This window comes from Eschrichtius robustus, chromosome 5, assembly GCF_028021215.1.
Source record: "Eschrichtius robustus isolate mEscRob2 chromosome 5, mEscRob2.pri, whole genome shotgun sequence".
In the NCBI taxonomy this organism is placed as follows: Eukaryota; Metazoa; Chordata; class Mammalia; order Artiodactyla; family Eschrichtiidae; genus Eschrichtius; species Eschrichtius robustus.
In genome coordinates, this window is record NC_090828.1 from 11913360 (window position 1) to 11931792 (window position 18433).

At 42.1% G+C, this 18433-nt stretch overlaps 1 protein-coding gene across 1 annotated transcript in view; it reads left to right on the forward strand.

Annotated features, from left to right (window-relative positions):
- Nucleotides 1-18433, forward strand: part of COL4A4 (collagen type IV alpha 4 chain) — a 139428-nt gene that overhangs the window by 107399 nt on the left and 13596 nt on the right. Inside the window, exons 37-44 of the mRNA XM_068544321.1 lie at nucleotides 303-410; nucleotides 7953-8024; nucleotides 9195-9323; nucleotides 9416-9529; nucleotides 10802-10957; nucleotides 13153-13260; nucleotides 14314-14322; nucleotides 17043-17168. Coding sequence (XP_068400422.1) covers nucleotides 303-410; nucleotides 7953-8024; nucleotides 9195-9323; nucleotides 9416-9529; nucleotides 10802-10957; nucleotides 13153-13260; nucleotides 14314-14322; nucleotides 17043-17168 — 822 coding nt within the window. The remainder of the gene's footprint in view (nucleotides 1-302; nucleotides 411-7952; nucleotides 8025-9194; nucleotides 9324-9415; nucleotides 9530-10801; nucleotides 10958-13152; nucleotides 13261-14313; nucleotides 14323-17042; nucleotides 17169-18433) is intronic.

Here is an 18433-nt window from a genome sequence, read left to right on the forward strand (position 1 = left end):
ACCATTCAGGAGGCTGGTTTCCTTTTCTCCTTTAGACTTAAGCCAAACAGCACACATTCAACACAACATTTTCACGGCTCCTCCTCTTGCCAATTCAGAATCAAGTGAGAAGTTCAAATCATAATTGGCAACTTTAATCACCCAAGTGTATTTTCTCCTCTTGAGATGCAGTTAGGGGGTCTAGAAAGAAAAAGTAATAAAACAGTATCCCAGTTACCCATAGATCAAGAATATAGATGACCTTCCCATTTAACGAAACTCATATCATCTGGGTGTCTGAAAAACCTCCCTGTCGTCCTCAGGTAATCCAGGGCTGCCTGGGCTGCAGGGACATCCGGGAGAAATCGGGGATCCTGGGCCAAGAGGCCTCGTGGGGGATCCAGGGGCACCAGGTCTTCCGGGAATAAAAGGTAAGTCAAAAGGAGGCCCGACCCATCAGAAAGCTCCAGTGATGCTCCCACAAGTTCACAGTGCCTTTCTAGCACCCCAGTGACATGCTCTGGGGCCTGGCTCTTTCCAAGGATGCCCGTTGCTGCCTCCTGTTCTTTCTTACTCGGGCAGCACTTGCCTGGTCTCTTGACCTGCTCTACCAAAATGCCGCTGCCCCCTCATTTTTTTTTTAACATCTTTACTGGAGTATAATTGCTTTACAATGTGGTGTTAGTTTCTGCTGTATAACAAAGTGAATCAGCTATACATATACATATGTTCCCATATCCCCTCCCTCTTGCGTCTCCCTCGCACCCTCCCTATCCCACCCCTCTAGGTGGACACAAAGCACCAAGCTGATCTCCCTGTGCTATGCAGCTGCATTTTGCCTATTGTTTTCCATGATGTTCCGGCCTTTTCATTTATTCTTTCCCCAGATAGTCAAGCTCCTGTTGTGTCCTAGATTCTAGGACACAATTAATTGTGTGATACTAGGCACACAATTTTGAAGAAAATAGACATGGTTCCTGCCTTGACAGAGCTCACAGTTTAGTAGGGGAGACAGATATTAAATGTATTTTTGTCAGTTGTGAAAAGGAAAAGGAAAAGAATAAGATGCTATGGAGAAAGAGGAATTAATATTTATTATCTTTGTTTGATAGAGAAACATTTTTTTCCTGGTTAAGTTTTTTCCCTTTAAAAGTATAGTAGACTGGTAATAATATAGGTCTGGTGGAATAGAATAGAATAGAATAGAATAATTTGTTATTAACAAATATTCATGACCCTCCATACAGCCCTGGTACTTATGCCTTTTCAGTCCATTTCTTTCATTTTAGAAATTTTTTTTTTCCCATGGGTACCTTGTGTATACCTCTAGCATAACACTTACGTTGTATGATATTTGTTTGTTTAGAGGTCTTTTTTAAAAAGCAAGAATCATTTTTTAATGTTGAAGTATAGTTGATTTACAATGTTGTGTTAGTTTCAGGTGTACAGCAAAGTGATTCAGTTATACATACATATATATCTGTTTTTTTCAGATTCTTTTCCCTTATAGGTTATTTAAAAATATTGATTTTAGTTTCCTGTTCTATATAGCAGGTCCTTGATGGTTATCTATTTTATGTGTAGTAGTGTGTATATGTTAATCCCAAACTCCTAATGTATCCCTCCACCCCTTTCCCCTTTGGTAACCATAAGTTTGTTTTCTATGTCTGTGTGTCTATTTCAGTTTTGAATATAAGTTCATTTGTATCTTTTTTTTTTTTTTAGATCCCACATATAAGCAACAGCATATCATATTTGTCTTTCATTGTCTGGCTTACTTCACTTAGTATGATAATCTCTAGGTCCACCTTGTTGCTGCAAATGGCATTATTTCATTCTTTTTTATGGCTGAGTAATATTCCACTGTGTATATGTTACCACATCTTCTTTATCCATTCATCTGTCAGTGGACATTTAGGTTGCTTCCATGTCTTGGCTATTGTAAATAGTGCTGCAATGAATGTTGGGGTGCATGTATCTTTTTCGAATTATGGTTTTCTCTGGGTATATGCCCAGGAGTGGGATTACAGGATCATATGGTAGCTCTAGTTTTAGTTTTTTTGTTTTTTTTTTAATTAATTTATTTTATTTTTGGCTGTGTTGGGTCTTTGTTTCTGTACGAGGGCTTTCTCTAGTTGCAGCAAGCGGGGGCCACTCTTCATCGCGGTGTGCGGGCCTCTCACTATCGTGGCCTCTCTTGTTGCAGAGCACAGGCTCCAGACGTGCAGGCTCATTAGCTGTGGCTCACGAGCCCAGTTGCTCCGCGGCATGTGGGATCTTCCCAGACCAGGGCTCGAACCCGTGTCCCCTGCATTGGCAGGCAGATTCTCAACCACTGCGCCACCAGGGAAGCCTTATTTTTAGTTTTAAGAACTATTTTTTGTATCCTTGGTACCAGTATATTCCTAGTAAGTCTGTTGCTTGGTTATTGTAAGTATTTATTTATTTATAGAAATAAATAAAAATTTAAATATATTTATAAATTTAAAAAATTTTATAATTTTATAAATTTATTTTTATAAATAAATACAATTAATTAATTAATGGAAAAATAGAGAATGAACAACTGAACAAGTAGCTATGAGGTTGAGAGTCTGTCCTCACTTCGATCAATAGTTGAAGGGTCCGGCCTTACTTGGTAGATTTCTATAACTGAGACCCCTCTATCTCCCTCCTCCTTTTTCCTCCCACTTACCTTCTGCTTGTTGGCCCATACATACACTAAATTTGGGTAAAATAAAAAGTACTTCCTCTCAGAAGAATTGGAAATCCCTTCTTTTGGGCTTAGTCAGTCTATTGTTTTGAAAATCCAAGTAATGTTTCTCCATACTCTCACCTCTTCACTCATCAGATAGATTTCAAATAACTCCAGTTTCCCAGCAAGTAGTAGTGTGGTGGTAAGTATTACCTGGTGCCTCTGTAGAGAGGGAAACCATTTAGTTTGAAGGGTTGGTACACTTAACGAATTTCTATGCAGCCAAATAACTAGACGGGAAAAGCTCCCACCACAAGATATCTTTGTACTTACTGTTCCTCTTCCTCTTCACTGGCATTTTTAGTAATGTGAAGTATAGTGATTGGTGATAAATTTAGGGTTCCAAACAAAATAATTTTGTATTTTTAAGAGTTTCATTGGTTATTGTGGCTGTTTCCTGTCTCTGGCAATCCCAATAGCCCTGGCGGGATATTCTTTGATGCTCTTTTGAGTGTCTGGAGGACAAAATTGATAAAGAACCAAAAGAAAATGTTTTCCATTACTTTACTTCTACTGCATCTCCACTTCTTCCTACCCTCCTAGTTTAGTGAAATGGCAAGCATTTTCAAGTGTCCTGGTGCCATTTTGTGCACTCAGTTTGACTAAAGTGACAAGGCTCATGTTACTGTTGTTGATTCTTCCTTCCCTTGAATTAGTTCGCATTTATCACATAACTTCAGTATGATGTGTTATTAAAAAACTAATAGCTAATGAATTTGACCGAACAACAAAATTATCTCCAATTACATCATAATTCGGTGCTATGAAATAATAAGTTTGTTAAGAAGAGAAGGTGAGAAAATGAATATATCAACCCAAATATTCATACCAGCGCACAGACGGATGCTGCAATGATGCTTCCTGACCATGCAGGGACACTGTTTCCCTGCAAACAGCCCAGTGAACAGCACAGTCTTTAAAAAAAACCCCACGAAACAGTGAAATACATTCCTAGGAATGAAAACGTCTCCAATATAAATCCATTGTTGCAGTTTATCATGCTGATAGAAAAATGAACCACACTCGGGCAGAAACGCTTTGAACTGAGAAACTAAATATTTGAAGTATGTTCTAAATAAGTCAAAGGGACTGATTATCTTGTTTGAACAAACCAGCTGCTGAACTCAAAGTTGTTTGCTCCACTGGAACAAGCCATATGGACTCTTGAGTCTTGCTTGTGTTCAATCAGATTTAAACTTTAACTTCAACATATGTAAAAATGGCTTGATGCCTAGACTTAAATTTTCCAGTACCTATGCCTCTAAAAGGAAGATGCTCGATTTCCTAGTTAGGCATTCATATAAGAATGTAACAATGGAGGGCTTCCCTGGTGGCGCAGTGGTTAAGAATCTGCCTGCCAATGCGGGGGACATGGGTTCGAGCCCTGGTCCAGGAAGATCCCACATGCCGCGGAGCAACTAAGCCCGTGTGCCTCAACTACCGAGCCTGCGCTCTAGAGCCCGCGAGCCACAACTACTGAGCCCGCGTGCCACAACTACTGAAACCTGTGCACCTAGAGCCCGTGCTCTGCAACAAGAGAAGCCACCACAATGAGAAGCCAGCGCACCACAATGAAGAGTAGCCCCCGCTCACCACAACTAGAGAAAGCCTGCGTGCAGCAACAAAGACCCAACGCAGCCAAAAATAAATAAATAAAATAAATAAATTTATTAAAAAAAAGAATGTAATAATGGAAACCTAGAGTGATAAGCTTTAGCATGAGAATGTGTAAAGAATGTGGACTGGGTTATTTTGGTGGGTGGCAGGTAAACTATTTCATAAGAAAAAAGCACCTAGAAATGCCTTTTATCAGCATAGAAATGCCGGGCACCTTACAGCTGTGAAAACCACAGAAATATCCTCCCTCCTTTTCTGCTAGTGTCCTCCCTCCCCCGCCTCCACGGCACTTACCACTCTTGAGGTAATTGCCTGTTTGTTCTGTCAAGTCAGGGATTGTTTCTCTCTTGCTCCCATTGTCTGGTCAGCTCCTGTCACTGAGTGCATTTGGGGACTGAAACTTCGCCGTTAGGGGACCATGTCTTAAGCTCTTGTGTGTCCCCTTGGTAGGCACTCGTGTATTTTCTGAATTAAAAAAGAATTCAATCTTATTTCAGAATCTGTTTTGATACGTTTTCCACTTTGTTCAACCTTTACCTGTAGTCACAAAGAAAGGTCTCTCTTTCCCATCGGCTTTCAAGTTAAGGTGACCAGCTGTCCCGTTTTGCCTGGGACGGAGGGGGTGCTCAGGACACAGAACTTCCAGTGCTAGAACTATAAGAAAGTTGCCGGCAGACAGGGACGAGTTGGTCACCCTAGTAAAATTATACACCTGTTAAAGGTCCCTGGGGATAGAGTAGCATTTTCAGGCTTTAGAACAAAAGAAAACCTCAGAGAGGGAATCCGGTCACGAAGAGTCAACTGGCTCACATAGATTGAAGCTGCTATTATGATTATGGCTGGGGTGGGAGAGTAGATTCTCCGACTAGAGGGAGGGCACCCTGGCCTGTGAGTGCAGCAAGATGCGGCCTTAAATGATGGTTGTTAAGCCCGAGGACGACCAGAGAGGTGAATAGAGAATGCTCATTACCAAGGAATGTGCTTTGTGAGACTAATTGCCTCTCCTCTGCCTGGTATATATTTTCGGCATGAACAACTTTTTGATTTAGAGATGGGATGGATAAAAAAGCTTTCAGTAAAAAGGAAAAATTGCCCTTAAAACCCTACCCAGATGTAGCTGCATTCAATTTAGAAAGATAACACTGGGTCAGATAAGGGTCAGCCAGTTCAACAGTGGCGAGAGGCTGAGGCTGTGACAGTGCAGGACCTGGATGTGTTGATGTGACAATGGAGAGTTGGCAGGAGCTGAGACATCCCACCCGCAGCCAGGTCCCCAAGCCATCAATCTTGGTGGCTTAAGCTGGAGATCAAAACACAGTGAAATAGCAGAATAGTCTCAAAAACTGTCTTATCATTTCAGATAGATGGCAATAAATACCCAGATGTGGCAGATGAAGAAGGTCTGCGTGTTCTTCTGGTGCAAACTTGAAACATTTGCTCATAAATAGGAAAGAGAATTGGAAAATAAGCTCAGCCAGAACTGATAAAAGTGGTTAGGAAATAGAAGCTTTAGGGAAAAAAAGGGTGCACTCCCCCCCCCTTTTTTTTTTGGTGCAAGACAATATGGCTTATTCCCACCAATCTAACGTTTAGATTTTAAAAACAGAATAACTCTGTTTCTAGTACTGATAAAAAATAAAATGGAACCAAATAACTGTTCCATCTTCCAGTAAGAAGTCTACAGAGGACTTGCTTTAATGAAGAGATTATAATTAGCACTTGAATTCTTTATATGCAGATGGATAGCACTAACTTCCCCAAATCTTACTCATCCGATAAATCTATCAATGAAAGATGTGACATGCAAATAGAGATTGGAATCCACCCTTCTTTATAGCTTTCTCTCCACCTGTTCAATCCCTCACCCTCCCTGTTCCACACTTGGTCATTCACTGATTCATTCATTCACTCATTCATTCAACAAACACTTATTGAGCACCTACTGTGTGTCAGGAGATATGCTAAGTGGCGGGACAGAACAACTAATGAGACCTGATCTCACACTCAGTTAATTCATCCAAAGTAAACCAGCCACCACAGACAGGATTGTTGTACAGAGTAGCATGGGCCTGGCAGAAGGGCATTGAGGGAGCTCTACATAGGTGTCATGGGGGTAGATGAGGGGCACTTGTCTGTGGGTGTCATAAGCTGAGGGTGTGATTATCACAAATTCGAGGGCTGTGACCCTTAACTGAATGACTGGCTGGCTGTGTTCTGAGGGGCTTTTAGCCTCAGAGGAGAAAGAACAGTTTCTGGATGGAGGATCCATTAATGAAATAGGAAGGTTACCAGGCTTGGCCAGGGGCTGAGGAGACGATTCTTTCTCCCCCATCAATCAGTGGGACGTGGGTGGAGCACTTGGCAGAAGCTCAGCAGCCAGGAGATGTTCTATATCTGTTAGTTATCTGCCTCTTCCCCCCCCTTCCCTTTACTCGCTTCCTACAAATCTATATATTTATATATGGCAAATATATATGACGTATTATATATATGCTATGTGTATTATCATATAAATATAAATATAGATATAAATATCTATATATTTATCAATCTATAGGTGTTCGGCTTTCAGTGACAACTTATGTAAAGTCAGATTAGTAGATGGCTCCTTAGAGAACTATATTGACATCTGACAGAAGGTTCTGAAAGAAGATGCAGGCATCAGCGAGATCCTGTCTAATTACAGAGAATGGAGTTTTCATGATCATCATGAAATAAATTTACTAGTTGCCAAGGGGCATCAGAGTGGTTCTCTTTGAAAGAAGGGCTGGCAAAGGAACAACTGCAGCCACACGTGACCTGCAGGCCTGTTCTTTCTGAGTAACACAGTGTGCAAAAAAATCAGTAGGGTGTGTATTCCCCAGTGTGCCACCGTCCCCACCTGTCCTTAACTGTCTTACTGCCTTTATCCAGATAGATTCGGAAGAAACTAGGATCTGCAGACCGTGGTGGAGCGGGAAGATCCCGGGCCTGGGAGGAAGGAAGAGGGCGTTTGCTCCCAGCCAATCCCTTTCCTTGTCTAGGATGGTTTTATTGTTGTAAAATTGGAGGTCATTTCCTATACCAAGATTCAGTCATTCTAGACTATATCTGATTAGAAAGAGAGAGAGAGAGAGAGGTTCATGATATGGTCATAAGCCAACAGCACTGTGTTAAAACCAAAGCAAGTTATGTGATAGGATACATGCCCGGCTGAGGGATGGCGTGGGAGTTTGGGGTGAGCAGATGTAAGCTATTATATAGAGAATGGATAAATCACAAGGTCCTGCTGTACGGCACAGGGAACTATACTCAACGTCCTCTGATAAACCAGAATGGAAAAGAATATAAAAAAAGAATATATATGTATATATATATAAAAAGAAAAGTATGTGTTAAGCCGTCTAAACAGAAAACATCCATCAAATGAACGTATTTAGTGATGACCACTGGCATGGATTCTGCTTTGATGGTGATGTCCAGAAGGTGAGGTCTCATGGTTCCTGCCTGGAGAATCTGTGGGTCCCCGTCAGCTAACCCTCCCCTGGACTGTGCCTGCAAAGTACAGCCAGAGGATGGACTTCGTGTACTTTCTTTGTCACAGACCTGTGATGTGTTTCAGGTCCCTCCGGGTCGCCCGGCCTGAACGGCTTGCATGGTTTAAAGGGTCAGAAAGGCAGCAGAGGCACTTCAGGTAAGAGAAGACCCTTTGCAAGAGGCTGAACAGCAGGCAGGGGACCATGAGAGTCCGCTGGTATTTCCTCCCTTCACAAAACTCGGATGCGAAACTAAGACAGCGGTTTAGCTTAGATTCACGATGTTGGAACTGTTTTTAGTGCTGGTGATGACATATAAAAAAGACACTTGAGAAAACCCAATTTAAGCAGGAATGGTTGGTTAACAGTGCCTTTTGTTGATACTGCTTGTGACTGTCTATTAAAAATACTCTGAATAATCGCTTAGGTGGAGCTAGCTTCCAAAATGTTACGAAGAACCAATAAATAGTCGGGATTTGGGGGTACTGTTTTGTTTTATGTATAGTCATGCCAAGTACAACCACGTGGGTCTAATTAGTACTTCTAGCATCCTTCAATAGCCTGCTGCTAAAACAAATTACCTGAACAAATTGCTGTTATTTTTGATACCACAAATAGGCTAATCATCAACATCTAAGCTTGTTCCATTATTTGGATAGAACGCACATTGGTTGCATTAGTTTCTCAGGAAAAGAGCTTGCAGTCAGACACCGTAGCTGGAATCAGACATGCGGATTTGGGGGACTGTTGGAAAAGGATTGGATTGCTGTGCTGCGTGGTTTGAATCTGTTGTTGAGGAGGGACAAAACCTTGATACGGTTTGGAAGGTCAAGAAGTAATTTACCTCACTTAGGATTCAGTTAGCGGCTCTTCCAAATAGTCTGGTAAAATGTGTGCCCTCTCCAAGAAACCAGTGTAGTTCTGCCTTTTCTTCGTGAAACTGCACATTCCTTCTATTTATTTGCCGGTTTCCACCTTAAATTTCAAACCAGTTTATTCACAATCACTTATTGTCAGATCTCATTCGTTTCACTCTTTCCATTGTAGAGGTTGAAGGGTCGGTATTGTCACTAAGCTGTTGTGTTCTTAAATCTGGGAAATAACCATAAAATAAATCAAAGCTATGCTGGACAAGTGTGACGGGTCATGAGACAGGAGACGGCGACCCAGGAAGAGTGTGCAGCCGTCTGGGTCGCCGTTACAGCCAGTGTTGAGCCTCAGCTGGACCGGCAACATCACATGTCTATTTGGAAGCAGTTCCTTTCCAGGCCCCACAGCAGGGACACACCAGGAGAAGATGCAGTGCTAATGCTGTTTTCCTCATTAAGGTTCCCATGAAACGGGCCCACCTGGTCCAGTGGGAATGCCCGGGCCAAAAGGCGAGACAGGAGACCCCGGGAGCCCAGGAATTTCTCCTCCAGGACTTTTCGGAGACAAAGGCCCCCCAGGTCCCCCAGGTAAGAAGCAGCATGCTTTGCCCTTTTCTCAATAACTAAATCCAAGCCTTCCAAATGTAATGAGACTAACGACTGAACACGTCCCTTCTCAGGGAGACCTGGACCGCCTGGTCCTGCAGGTGCCCCAGGAAGAGCTCTTAAGGGTGATGTTCCGGACCCGGGTCTGCCTGGAGATCAGGGACCTCCTGGCCCCGATGGTCCAAGAGGTATGAGAAGAATCATGGCAGAGGATGGTGTTGCCCCTTTCCTTAGATGCTGCCAGCTCTGGAGGGTTGGAGGAGCAGAGAATGGCCGAGTAGAAATACCTTAGCAGCCCCATCGATTTGGCAGATGGAAACAGGGGGCGTGTGGGCAGTGGTGGGCTCTCAGGACCATACCCAGGACCGGTGCTTAGGCCCCTCACTCTTCTGTTTCAACTCCATCAGACCACCTCTGACTCAGAGCAAGCCTTTCCCGTTGTCGGCTTGGTGCTGAGCATGAGGGTGCAGAAGTGAGTCGCGGGAGGCAATCTCATCCTCCGTGTTGGTCTCAGCGTCTGCACAGAAAGCCCTGCTTCTGGCCCAGAGTGACAGGACCCAGGCCTGACTCACACACAGAAACAGAGTCTCCTCATGTGCTGCTAACATTACATTTTGTTCCTCTCATCACTTCACTGGAACAAACTCTAGCCAGTCAATATTTAACAAAGTAAGACTGGACCAGAGATGGTCAGGGAGTTGGAAAAAGAGTGTGGCTCAGTGCAATTTTTTGCCAGATGCAGGCGATCACATCCCTACTAGCTCATAGAACTCTTCCAGAGAGACAGAAACCTTTAAATCTTCAGAATTTTAGTAAGGGTAGGATAAAATACATAGTTCTATTTTACACTGAAGAAAAATAAAAATGCTCAAAAATGTGCTAAGAAGTTTAGAAGCTAAGTAGGAATTGAATTTGGGCTCAATTCCCATGTGTAGACTCTGCTTTTCAAATAGGATTTTAAATTTAATTGAGCGGATATTCCTTTTTCATCAGCCAGATTTTCTTAAAAGCCTATTATCTCTCTCTCTGTCCACCCATCCATCTACCCATACATTCATCTACCCATCTATCCATTTACCCATCCATCCATCCATCCATCCATCCATCCATCCTTCCATCCTTCCATCCTTCCATCATCCATCCATCCATCGTGTGAAAGCAGCAGGATGGCAATGCAAAACAAAATCATAAACTGATACTGCCAAAAGGAGTGGCTCTGAAAGGAAGGAAGGCTTTGCTTAGCTCATTTTGTTTAACAGTTACTAACAGACTATTCACACCATTTCTCGACTTGGGCTCCATTAGACATACTGTTTCACCTCTGATACTGCTGACTTACTTATTCTAATTCCTTGCATCCCTTGCTTGTAAGCCATTAAATTCCTTTCCTTAAGAAGCTCTCAGGCAGCCAGCATGCACATTTGACTGAAAGAATCTTTTTGCCTACTCCCTGTGGTCAGGAATACCCGGGCCTCCAGGGCTCCCTGGGATTGTTGACCTTCTGAAAGGTGAACCAGGTGACTGTGGTCTGCCGGGGCCTCCAGGTCCCCCAGGCCCACCAGGCCCTCCAGGACGCAAAGGCTTCCCAGGATGTGATGGAAAAGATGGCCAGAAAGGTATGAATGCAAGTAGTTCTTTAAGTAGTACTGGATGACTTTCATTATCTAGCCCTTAAGGGTCTGGGGTATGCACCACTATGAGGTATTTCTCATTTCCTATGGAAATAGTGACTACATTTCCAAAATGTCCTGACTTTCCCAGAGTCCTAAAATTTGGGTAATAGTTGGACAAGTAAGAAGAAGAAACACAAGTTCATCTTTAGCCCCTAATAACATACTTGATAATCTTCTAGACAAGAAGTAAACAACAGAAATTTAATGCAAGCCACATATGTAATTAAAAGATATAGTAGCCACATTTTCAAAGTAAAAAGAAACAAAATAAATTTTCATACTTTATTTTATTTAACATAATATATTCAAATATTATTTTAACATAAAATCGATGAGTTATCAAAGGGATAATTAGGTCTGGTTGTACAAACCTAGTTCTTCTCCCAAATAAGACACTCCTTTCTGCTGTTGAAATCTGGTGTGTATTTTACACTTATAGCACAGCACAGCTTGGACTTGCCAATTTCAAGTGTTCAGTAGTCATATGTGGTTAGTGGCTCCTGTATTGGACAGTTCAGCTTTAGACTGCTGACTTTGCCTTTTTATAATCACAAAAGAGTCTCCATTACTGAATTCCCCCACTATTTAAGGCTAAAATATTTATTTTAACTAATTTTTACCTAACTGCTAATATTTGGGGACCTTAGTTTTTGGTTACGAGTATTTTAGAGAATTATGAGGTTCATAGGACATTTTGTTGAGAAGAGACCAATAAAGCTTATCCATTTGACCTCCCTTATGTTATAAATAAGGAAGCTTGATACCTGAGAAGCAAATGTTGAGCTTTGCAGGATCCCAGTAACTAGCACCCTGCCTGACTTTGGAACCAAATGGGAAATAAGGCAAACAATTAGGGCAGAGGGGAGGTCAAAATCACCATGAGGCCGCCATGACTAGAATGCAAATGGCATCCCTGAGATTGTGCAGTGCACAACCTGTACAATAGTACACAGCAATCCTCTTCACTTTTATTAGCAATAAAATCAGTTTTAGAAATTGTGGAGTATATCTGCAGGTATTTGGGCTTCCAATTATTAAACCCCAGAACTGGACAGACACGTCTAGCACTCTATTCACCAAGAGGAAGGAGGAGGGGGTTTGGCTATACAACCTTGTTCCTCTTCCTAATAAGATACTCCTCCTCCCCGGTGGCTACCCTAGAGAATGGACCTTCACCTGGAAATATACTTCAGCATTAGGGAAATAGCAAGCCTTATAAATAACAGTAACATACAAAAGGATATACAAAGAGTTAGAAATATTGGTGGAGCTACTAATCATGCTTCTTAACTCCCATTCCAGTGGGCATAAGGGTCAAAGAGTGCTTAACTGTTAAAAGGATGAGGGAATTTCCTCAGTTTACCTTGCTAGACTTACACAGTGAGAAATATTTGATCTATTCCATAAATTATTAAGAATCTATAGAAATACAGTAGTGAACGAATTAAAATAGAGTCCCCACTAATTAAATTAAACATAGGGTTTCACCGGGGAAGACAGACGTTCACATTTAAGGATCCATCTGTATTAACTCAGAGGTAAATGCTCTGAGTGGTGGAGCACACTTCTCCGAGTGCTTATCAAAAAGCAACTGGACTTGGGTTGGGATTCCAGGGAGGGCTTCCCTGGCGTGATCTGCACACTACAGAATGAGGAGCACTTGCTGGACGGGGAGGAGAGAAGGAACAGTATGTGCGAGGCACCGAGTGGCTGGTGTGGCTGAAATTGAGAGAGTGAGGAAGAGGGGGTGGGAACTCAGGGCCGGGTGGCCTCCAGACAGTGGAGCCTCTTTCCTTATTTTTCCTTTCCGTTGCGGTTCTTTGACTGTCTCCAGAGAAAGTTCAAGATGACTGGGCTTTTCATTCTAATTTAGTTTTGTCTTGGCCATGGAACAATTTTCCTTAGTCCGGTTGATGGATAGTTGTGTTTCCCTCAGACAGAGGCAGCTGAAGTTGGGGTCTTGCAGAAGAAAGCAGCTGAAGTTGACCTTGCAGAAGAAAGTTGGGGTCTATTCTGCACTCTAAGGCTGGCTTTGCCCTGCATTTTGCTGGAGTGAACCTCTGAATTCAGTCCATTGAGCTGTCATTATCTTTATATTGCTTCCTTCTAGTGCCCTCCTTTTCATATGTTTCTTTTAGGACCAATGGGATTCCCGGGGCTGCAGGGGCCACCTGGAACTCCTGGGCCACCTGGAGAGAAGGGTTTACCTGGACCTCCAGGCAGACAGGGGCCCTCGGGTCCTCCAGGTAAGCTTCTAATGCCTAGTCATCTCTACTCAGCAGCCTACGTACAGTGTTTTGTTTAAATATTTACGATGAGGGTCATCTTTCAGCAAGTAATTATTCTGAAATTACCAGCAAATTCTAATAAGTTAAGCTCTTTCTGATAAAGATTATGTTTATCTCAGGCTGCACTACAAAGTCTCAGGTTTGTTAAACTTATTTATTATCAGAGCAAGTAAGTTTGAAAGTTAGGAGTTGATTTTACATGTACTATTTCTAAGGTAAATATCCATAAATCTGTGTTCCCTCACACAAGAGGCAAAGACTGATTTGATTATTGTATGTGAAGACTGTATATTCAATTCCTGCCCCCAAATTCCCTCCTATCGATTCTCCTAGATGTTTTATTAAACTTTTCCTGTAAAGTACATTAGTTCCTATGAAGATGAAAGGCTATTTGATTTAAGCTCTGTAGACAACAGGTTTTCATCAGAGAGTCAAAATAAGCAAAGGAAGGGTTGGAAGGGCAAAAAGATGTGTATTTGAGATTGGCAGAAGTAATATCTTTGAAGATCCTAAATCAATACTATGGCAGTATGGTGTCAGTTCAGAATATTTTGCAATCTCGTAAATTAGCACTCTAGTCCAAAGAATAAGTAAACTGCACTGCTTTATGGTGGATCACAGAACAACATGACAAAGAACTTATACTATGATTCATCTCTTATTTACTTTCTGTGCATAATCTACAAAACTTGACAAATTAATACGGAATTTTCAGAAGCCTTCGAATGGACGGAATTTCTACGTACATTAAATTGGGGCATATTTGCCGTAAGAAATCAACTCGAATTTTATATTGTGCAAGGGAGTTTCACTTCAGGTCTTTCTAGATATGAAAACTCCATTAATCATAGATGTTCTTGTCAGTAACATTGATGTGGACTTTTTATGTAAATAAGATGCTGTCATTCTACTTGTCATTTCACATTTGTCCTAATTCACACATTTATAATCTCTTTCTGCCGTATGAAAATCGTTGTGTGGCCTCATTTTCTGGGCTTTGGATCTCTCCAGGTTCCAGAGGTAAGCATTGCTATAAGATGAGTAATTTCCTCTAAATCTCATTTGCAGTCATTTCCGTACTTGCCTTTTCCACTGTATGTGTGAGTGCAACTTTGTTACATTTTTTAGATGGGGTGCTGTAATTATATTAGGTTTTAATGCCTTTGCTTCCTCGTTACAGATATGGTAACCCCATATTAGAGTGCCCCAATGCTGAGCCTCATTATAGGTTGTCTAGGCGGTGTAGAGACTCAGCTTATAGAATTTCAATTCAGGCACAGAGTATGAGTGCTTTCTCTGTGAAGTGCTACAGTACATACCAACGCAGGTTTCCTTTCTAAATTCTACAATATAAATACAGAGAACATCCCTAAAATAAGTAGTATCAACAACATGAAAAGCTGGGTCCTTACTACCCAGTAAGGGGCTGTGACGAGCCTTTCCCATCACACCCAAAGTCCACTGTCAAGGAGCAAGTTTCTTTGTGTGTTAAAATGAAAACGCCATTATTCTTTTCAACTAAGTGTTCACTCAATCCTCCACAATGCGAAAGCAACATATGATTTTGTGTCTGGCATTTTTAAAGAGAGTAAAAAGAGTTTCTCAAAAGAAGAAAAGAAAAATCCTGAAAGTTTGCATTTGTTCTTTCCAGGCCTCTGTTATTAACCCTAAGGAGCGTTGCCCTGAATACAGACACCATTTATTATTTTTAGGGCCCTTACAAGAGATACCTCGGCCCCTTTCTTTCAGCTTCTGGTTTGTCAAAAAGTAAAGAAATGCAAAATCAGAATTTTAAGAAATCCTGCTATTTTAAATGTTTATATTTTAAAATTACTATTGTATATTTAACGAGTTTCACTTCAGTCCTTTTAGTGTCTCTCTGACTAGATATATAAACTCACTGGAATATAACATCAGCATCCTAAATGTGAAGTACCAGCCAAATGCCCGCCCCTCCTCCACTTACTTGCTTCCTCCCCTCTACCCTCACTGGTGAATTCCCACCATAATGCACCAGATTATCCAGGGAAGGTAGGAAATACCTACATGCATGTCTCTCAAGTCACTCAGAGCGGAAAAGCCAAGTTTTACATTAAACTGTATGTACTGTAAAAAGGTCTCTAACTTGGTGTCACTTGTGGTTTCATACAATATTTTCCAGGAGGTTAAATTCCAAACAGCTTATAGGGTTCAAGTTCATTTTTCCACAGGCACAGTAATTACCGTGTAGACTACGTTGTCATTGTGGCCAGGTTTTCTAGGATTTTCTCACTGCTTTATCATTGTTCTTAAAATTTTTTGGCACATTTGTATGAATTTTAAGAAAACCATAACTAATAAATGATGTGTTTTACAATATGTTGCATTTCTTAGAATTCACCACGTAGGTGTTCAGAGTTCTTAGGGAAGCCATTATGGGGTGCGGGTGAAGAGCGCAGTTTTGGAGCCAGGATGTCTTGGATTTTTATCTAGGCTGTGCCACGTAGTAGCTTCGTGACCTTAGGTATGTTGCTTATTTACCTGAGCCTGAGTTTTCTTCCCTGTAACTTTCTAATGACAGCAGCACCCACACACAGGCTGGGTGGGAACATTCAATCATAAAGCACTTAGCACGAGGTCTGAAGCATGATAAAGCATCCAGTAAGTGTTAGCTGTTATCATTTTGGCTTAGTGTTATTATTTCTTTTTCCTTGTGGAATGTTTGCAGGGTGACTGAATGAAGATTTAGCAAAAAAAAAACAAAACGGTTTTTAGAGCTGTGAATGTGCCCAAGAAGAAAAAAATATTAAACCTTTAGGGCAGTGGTTCTCAAAGTGAGATTCCCCACGTCAGCACCATCAGCTTTACCTGGGCACATGTTAGATATGTAAAATGTTGCCCCGCACCCCCAGACCTACTGACTCAGAAACTCTGGGCTCTAACAAGCCTGGCAGATGATTGTGATGTGCTAACGTCAGAACTGCAGCTTTCCAGAGGTGCTTCTTAGCCCTGGCTAATATTGGAATCATCTGGAGAGCTTAAAAAATTAGTAATGCCCGGGTTCCACCCCCAGAGATTCCTTTTTAATTATCTAGATGGGGTGCTGGCAGCGGTATCTTTGAAAAGCTCTGCAGATGGGCTTATCGTAAAATCAAGCTTGAGGGCACTGCCCAGGCCACATCCTATACCAATGAAACCAGTATTTCTAGAGTGGGACTCAGAAATCAGTATTTTTATAACTCGCCTGGATAATTCCAACGTGCACTCAAGGTTGAAAGTCACTGCCTCAGTGCCTCTAGCAATCCTGAAATTGTCCCCTTGAGTAGCAGACACTCTGGAAACCCAGCTGGCTGCAGTGTAGACTGATGAATTAGAGTGATGTTAAGCTGAGTGTGAGGAACACACCAGGACCTCTCCCCATGCCACCTGTGGCCAGCTCCTAGTAGGAAATGGCCCAAAGATTGCAAATCCTGTGAAGGTCACCAAATGATCGCTGTCACGGCCCATTTTCACTATTTCATACTTCTTTTGCTTCCTCTGAGATCCCAGTCACTCACTCATTCAGTCATTAACAAAAAGCATTCTAGAAGTTTTCACAGTGAACAAGACAGAGTCCCATCTTCACGGAGCTGACATTGGCTGCTTGAACATGCTCGATAACATTTCAGCGTAGTGTCAGAAGCCCATCCAGCTTGAGATGGCAGAAGGACCTGGTTCATAAGCATTGGAATCCCTCACACAGGTGGTGGTTCTCATTTCAGGTGAACCTGGGCCCCCTGCAGACTTGGATGCTTGCCCCCGAATCCCGGGGCTTCCTGGGGTACCAGGCCCAAGAGGACCAGAAGGAGCCATGGGGCTCCCTGGAATGAGAGGCCCCCCAGGACCAGGTATGAGCCTCACACTGATTGTTCATTACTGGCAGCATAGATTGCTGAAATGAAAATCTGGGTGTTTGCTACGTAGGTTTTTGGTATGGAGCCTAAACAACTAGCCGGGAGGAAGCAGTGGAAACCTCCTTCCCCTTAAACATTTTCTCTACATCTGTCCAAAGGTTTAATCATGTAGTAACAGGATCGACACATCCCTTCTATTTGTATGGGGAACACCTACTTGAATCTTTTACTCTTGGGCAGCTTTTGGGCATGAGGTTTTGAAACTGCTTAGCACCACAGAGAACATGCTCTATGAATAGTCATTATTAGGTGTGGATTTGACCTTGAATTAAAAACAATTGAATTGAATTGGGACTCAGTGGAGCAGAACAGCCTACAAGAAGGGAGAAGGAGGCGTATCACTTGGAAGAGGAAAAGGGAAGAGGGGGAGGGTCACGCTAAATTATGGCAAAGATGGTGTTGTTCATCGAATGGATCTGAGCATTGCTCAGTCATTGTCAGGGTGGCAGGATTCTTACTTAAGTATTTAAACCAAACCATTCCTTTAAAAGGTGCCCTCCAAATGGTTTATTTTCTCTTCATATATCCCCATCTCATTGGGTAATTTACAAAGAGATCAGAGAGTTCAGGCTGGTCATCTAGAGATAACTGATCTTTTTAGACCAGTGGCAGTGCCTGTGATTCTAGATACCAAATTCTAGAAACAAATGTGCAAATTAGCCTAAGAGGCATGAAACCATTCCTCTTCCTGGCTTTCCCACCGCCCAGCTGTGGCTTTGGCTCCTTTTGGTTCAGGGCCAAAGAAACTGGAAGTAAAACCGAATTTTGCACCACCTGTTTTCCTTGTGTTTCCCCAAACCCAAGTAGCTAAGGACCCAAGAGATGTCCCAGTCCGCTGGAGTCTGTGTAGTTCTTGGGTAGCATCCAGAACAGCTCTGGAGCCTTGTTTATGTTAGTATGGGGTTCTGTTGTTTGTATTTGCTGCATTGCATCTGCATTTGTGCAGTCAGTTAATTGAGTGTCGATGGGAGCAACTTCCTTTAACAGCCCATGGGCGCTGGGAATTGAGAGTAGTTACTTAACTTTTTTTTTTTTTTGGCACTCTTTGCATGAATAAACCCTTAGTCAGTCAATAAACTCGTCACTCAACCTTATTTTAAAACCAAGCTGCCTTGTTGTGTATATATCTGCAATATTGAGGGCTGGTCCCATCCTCCCTTTAAAAAATTAACTTTCAAGTAGAAGATGTGGCCTGTAAT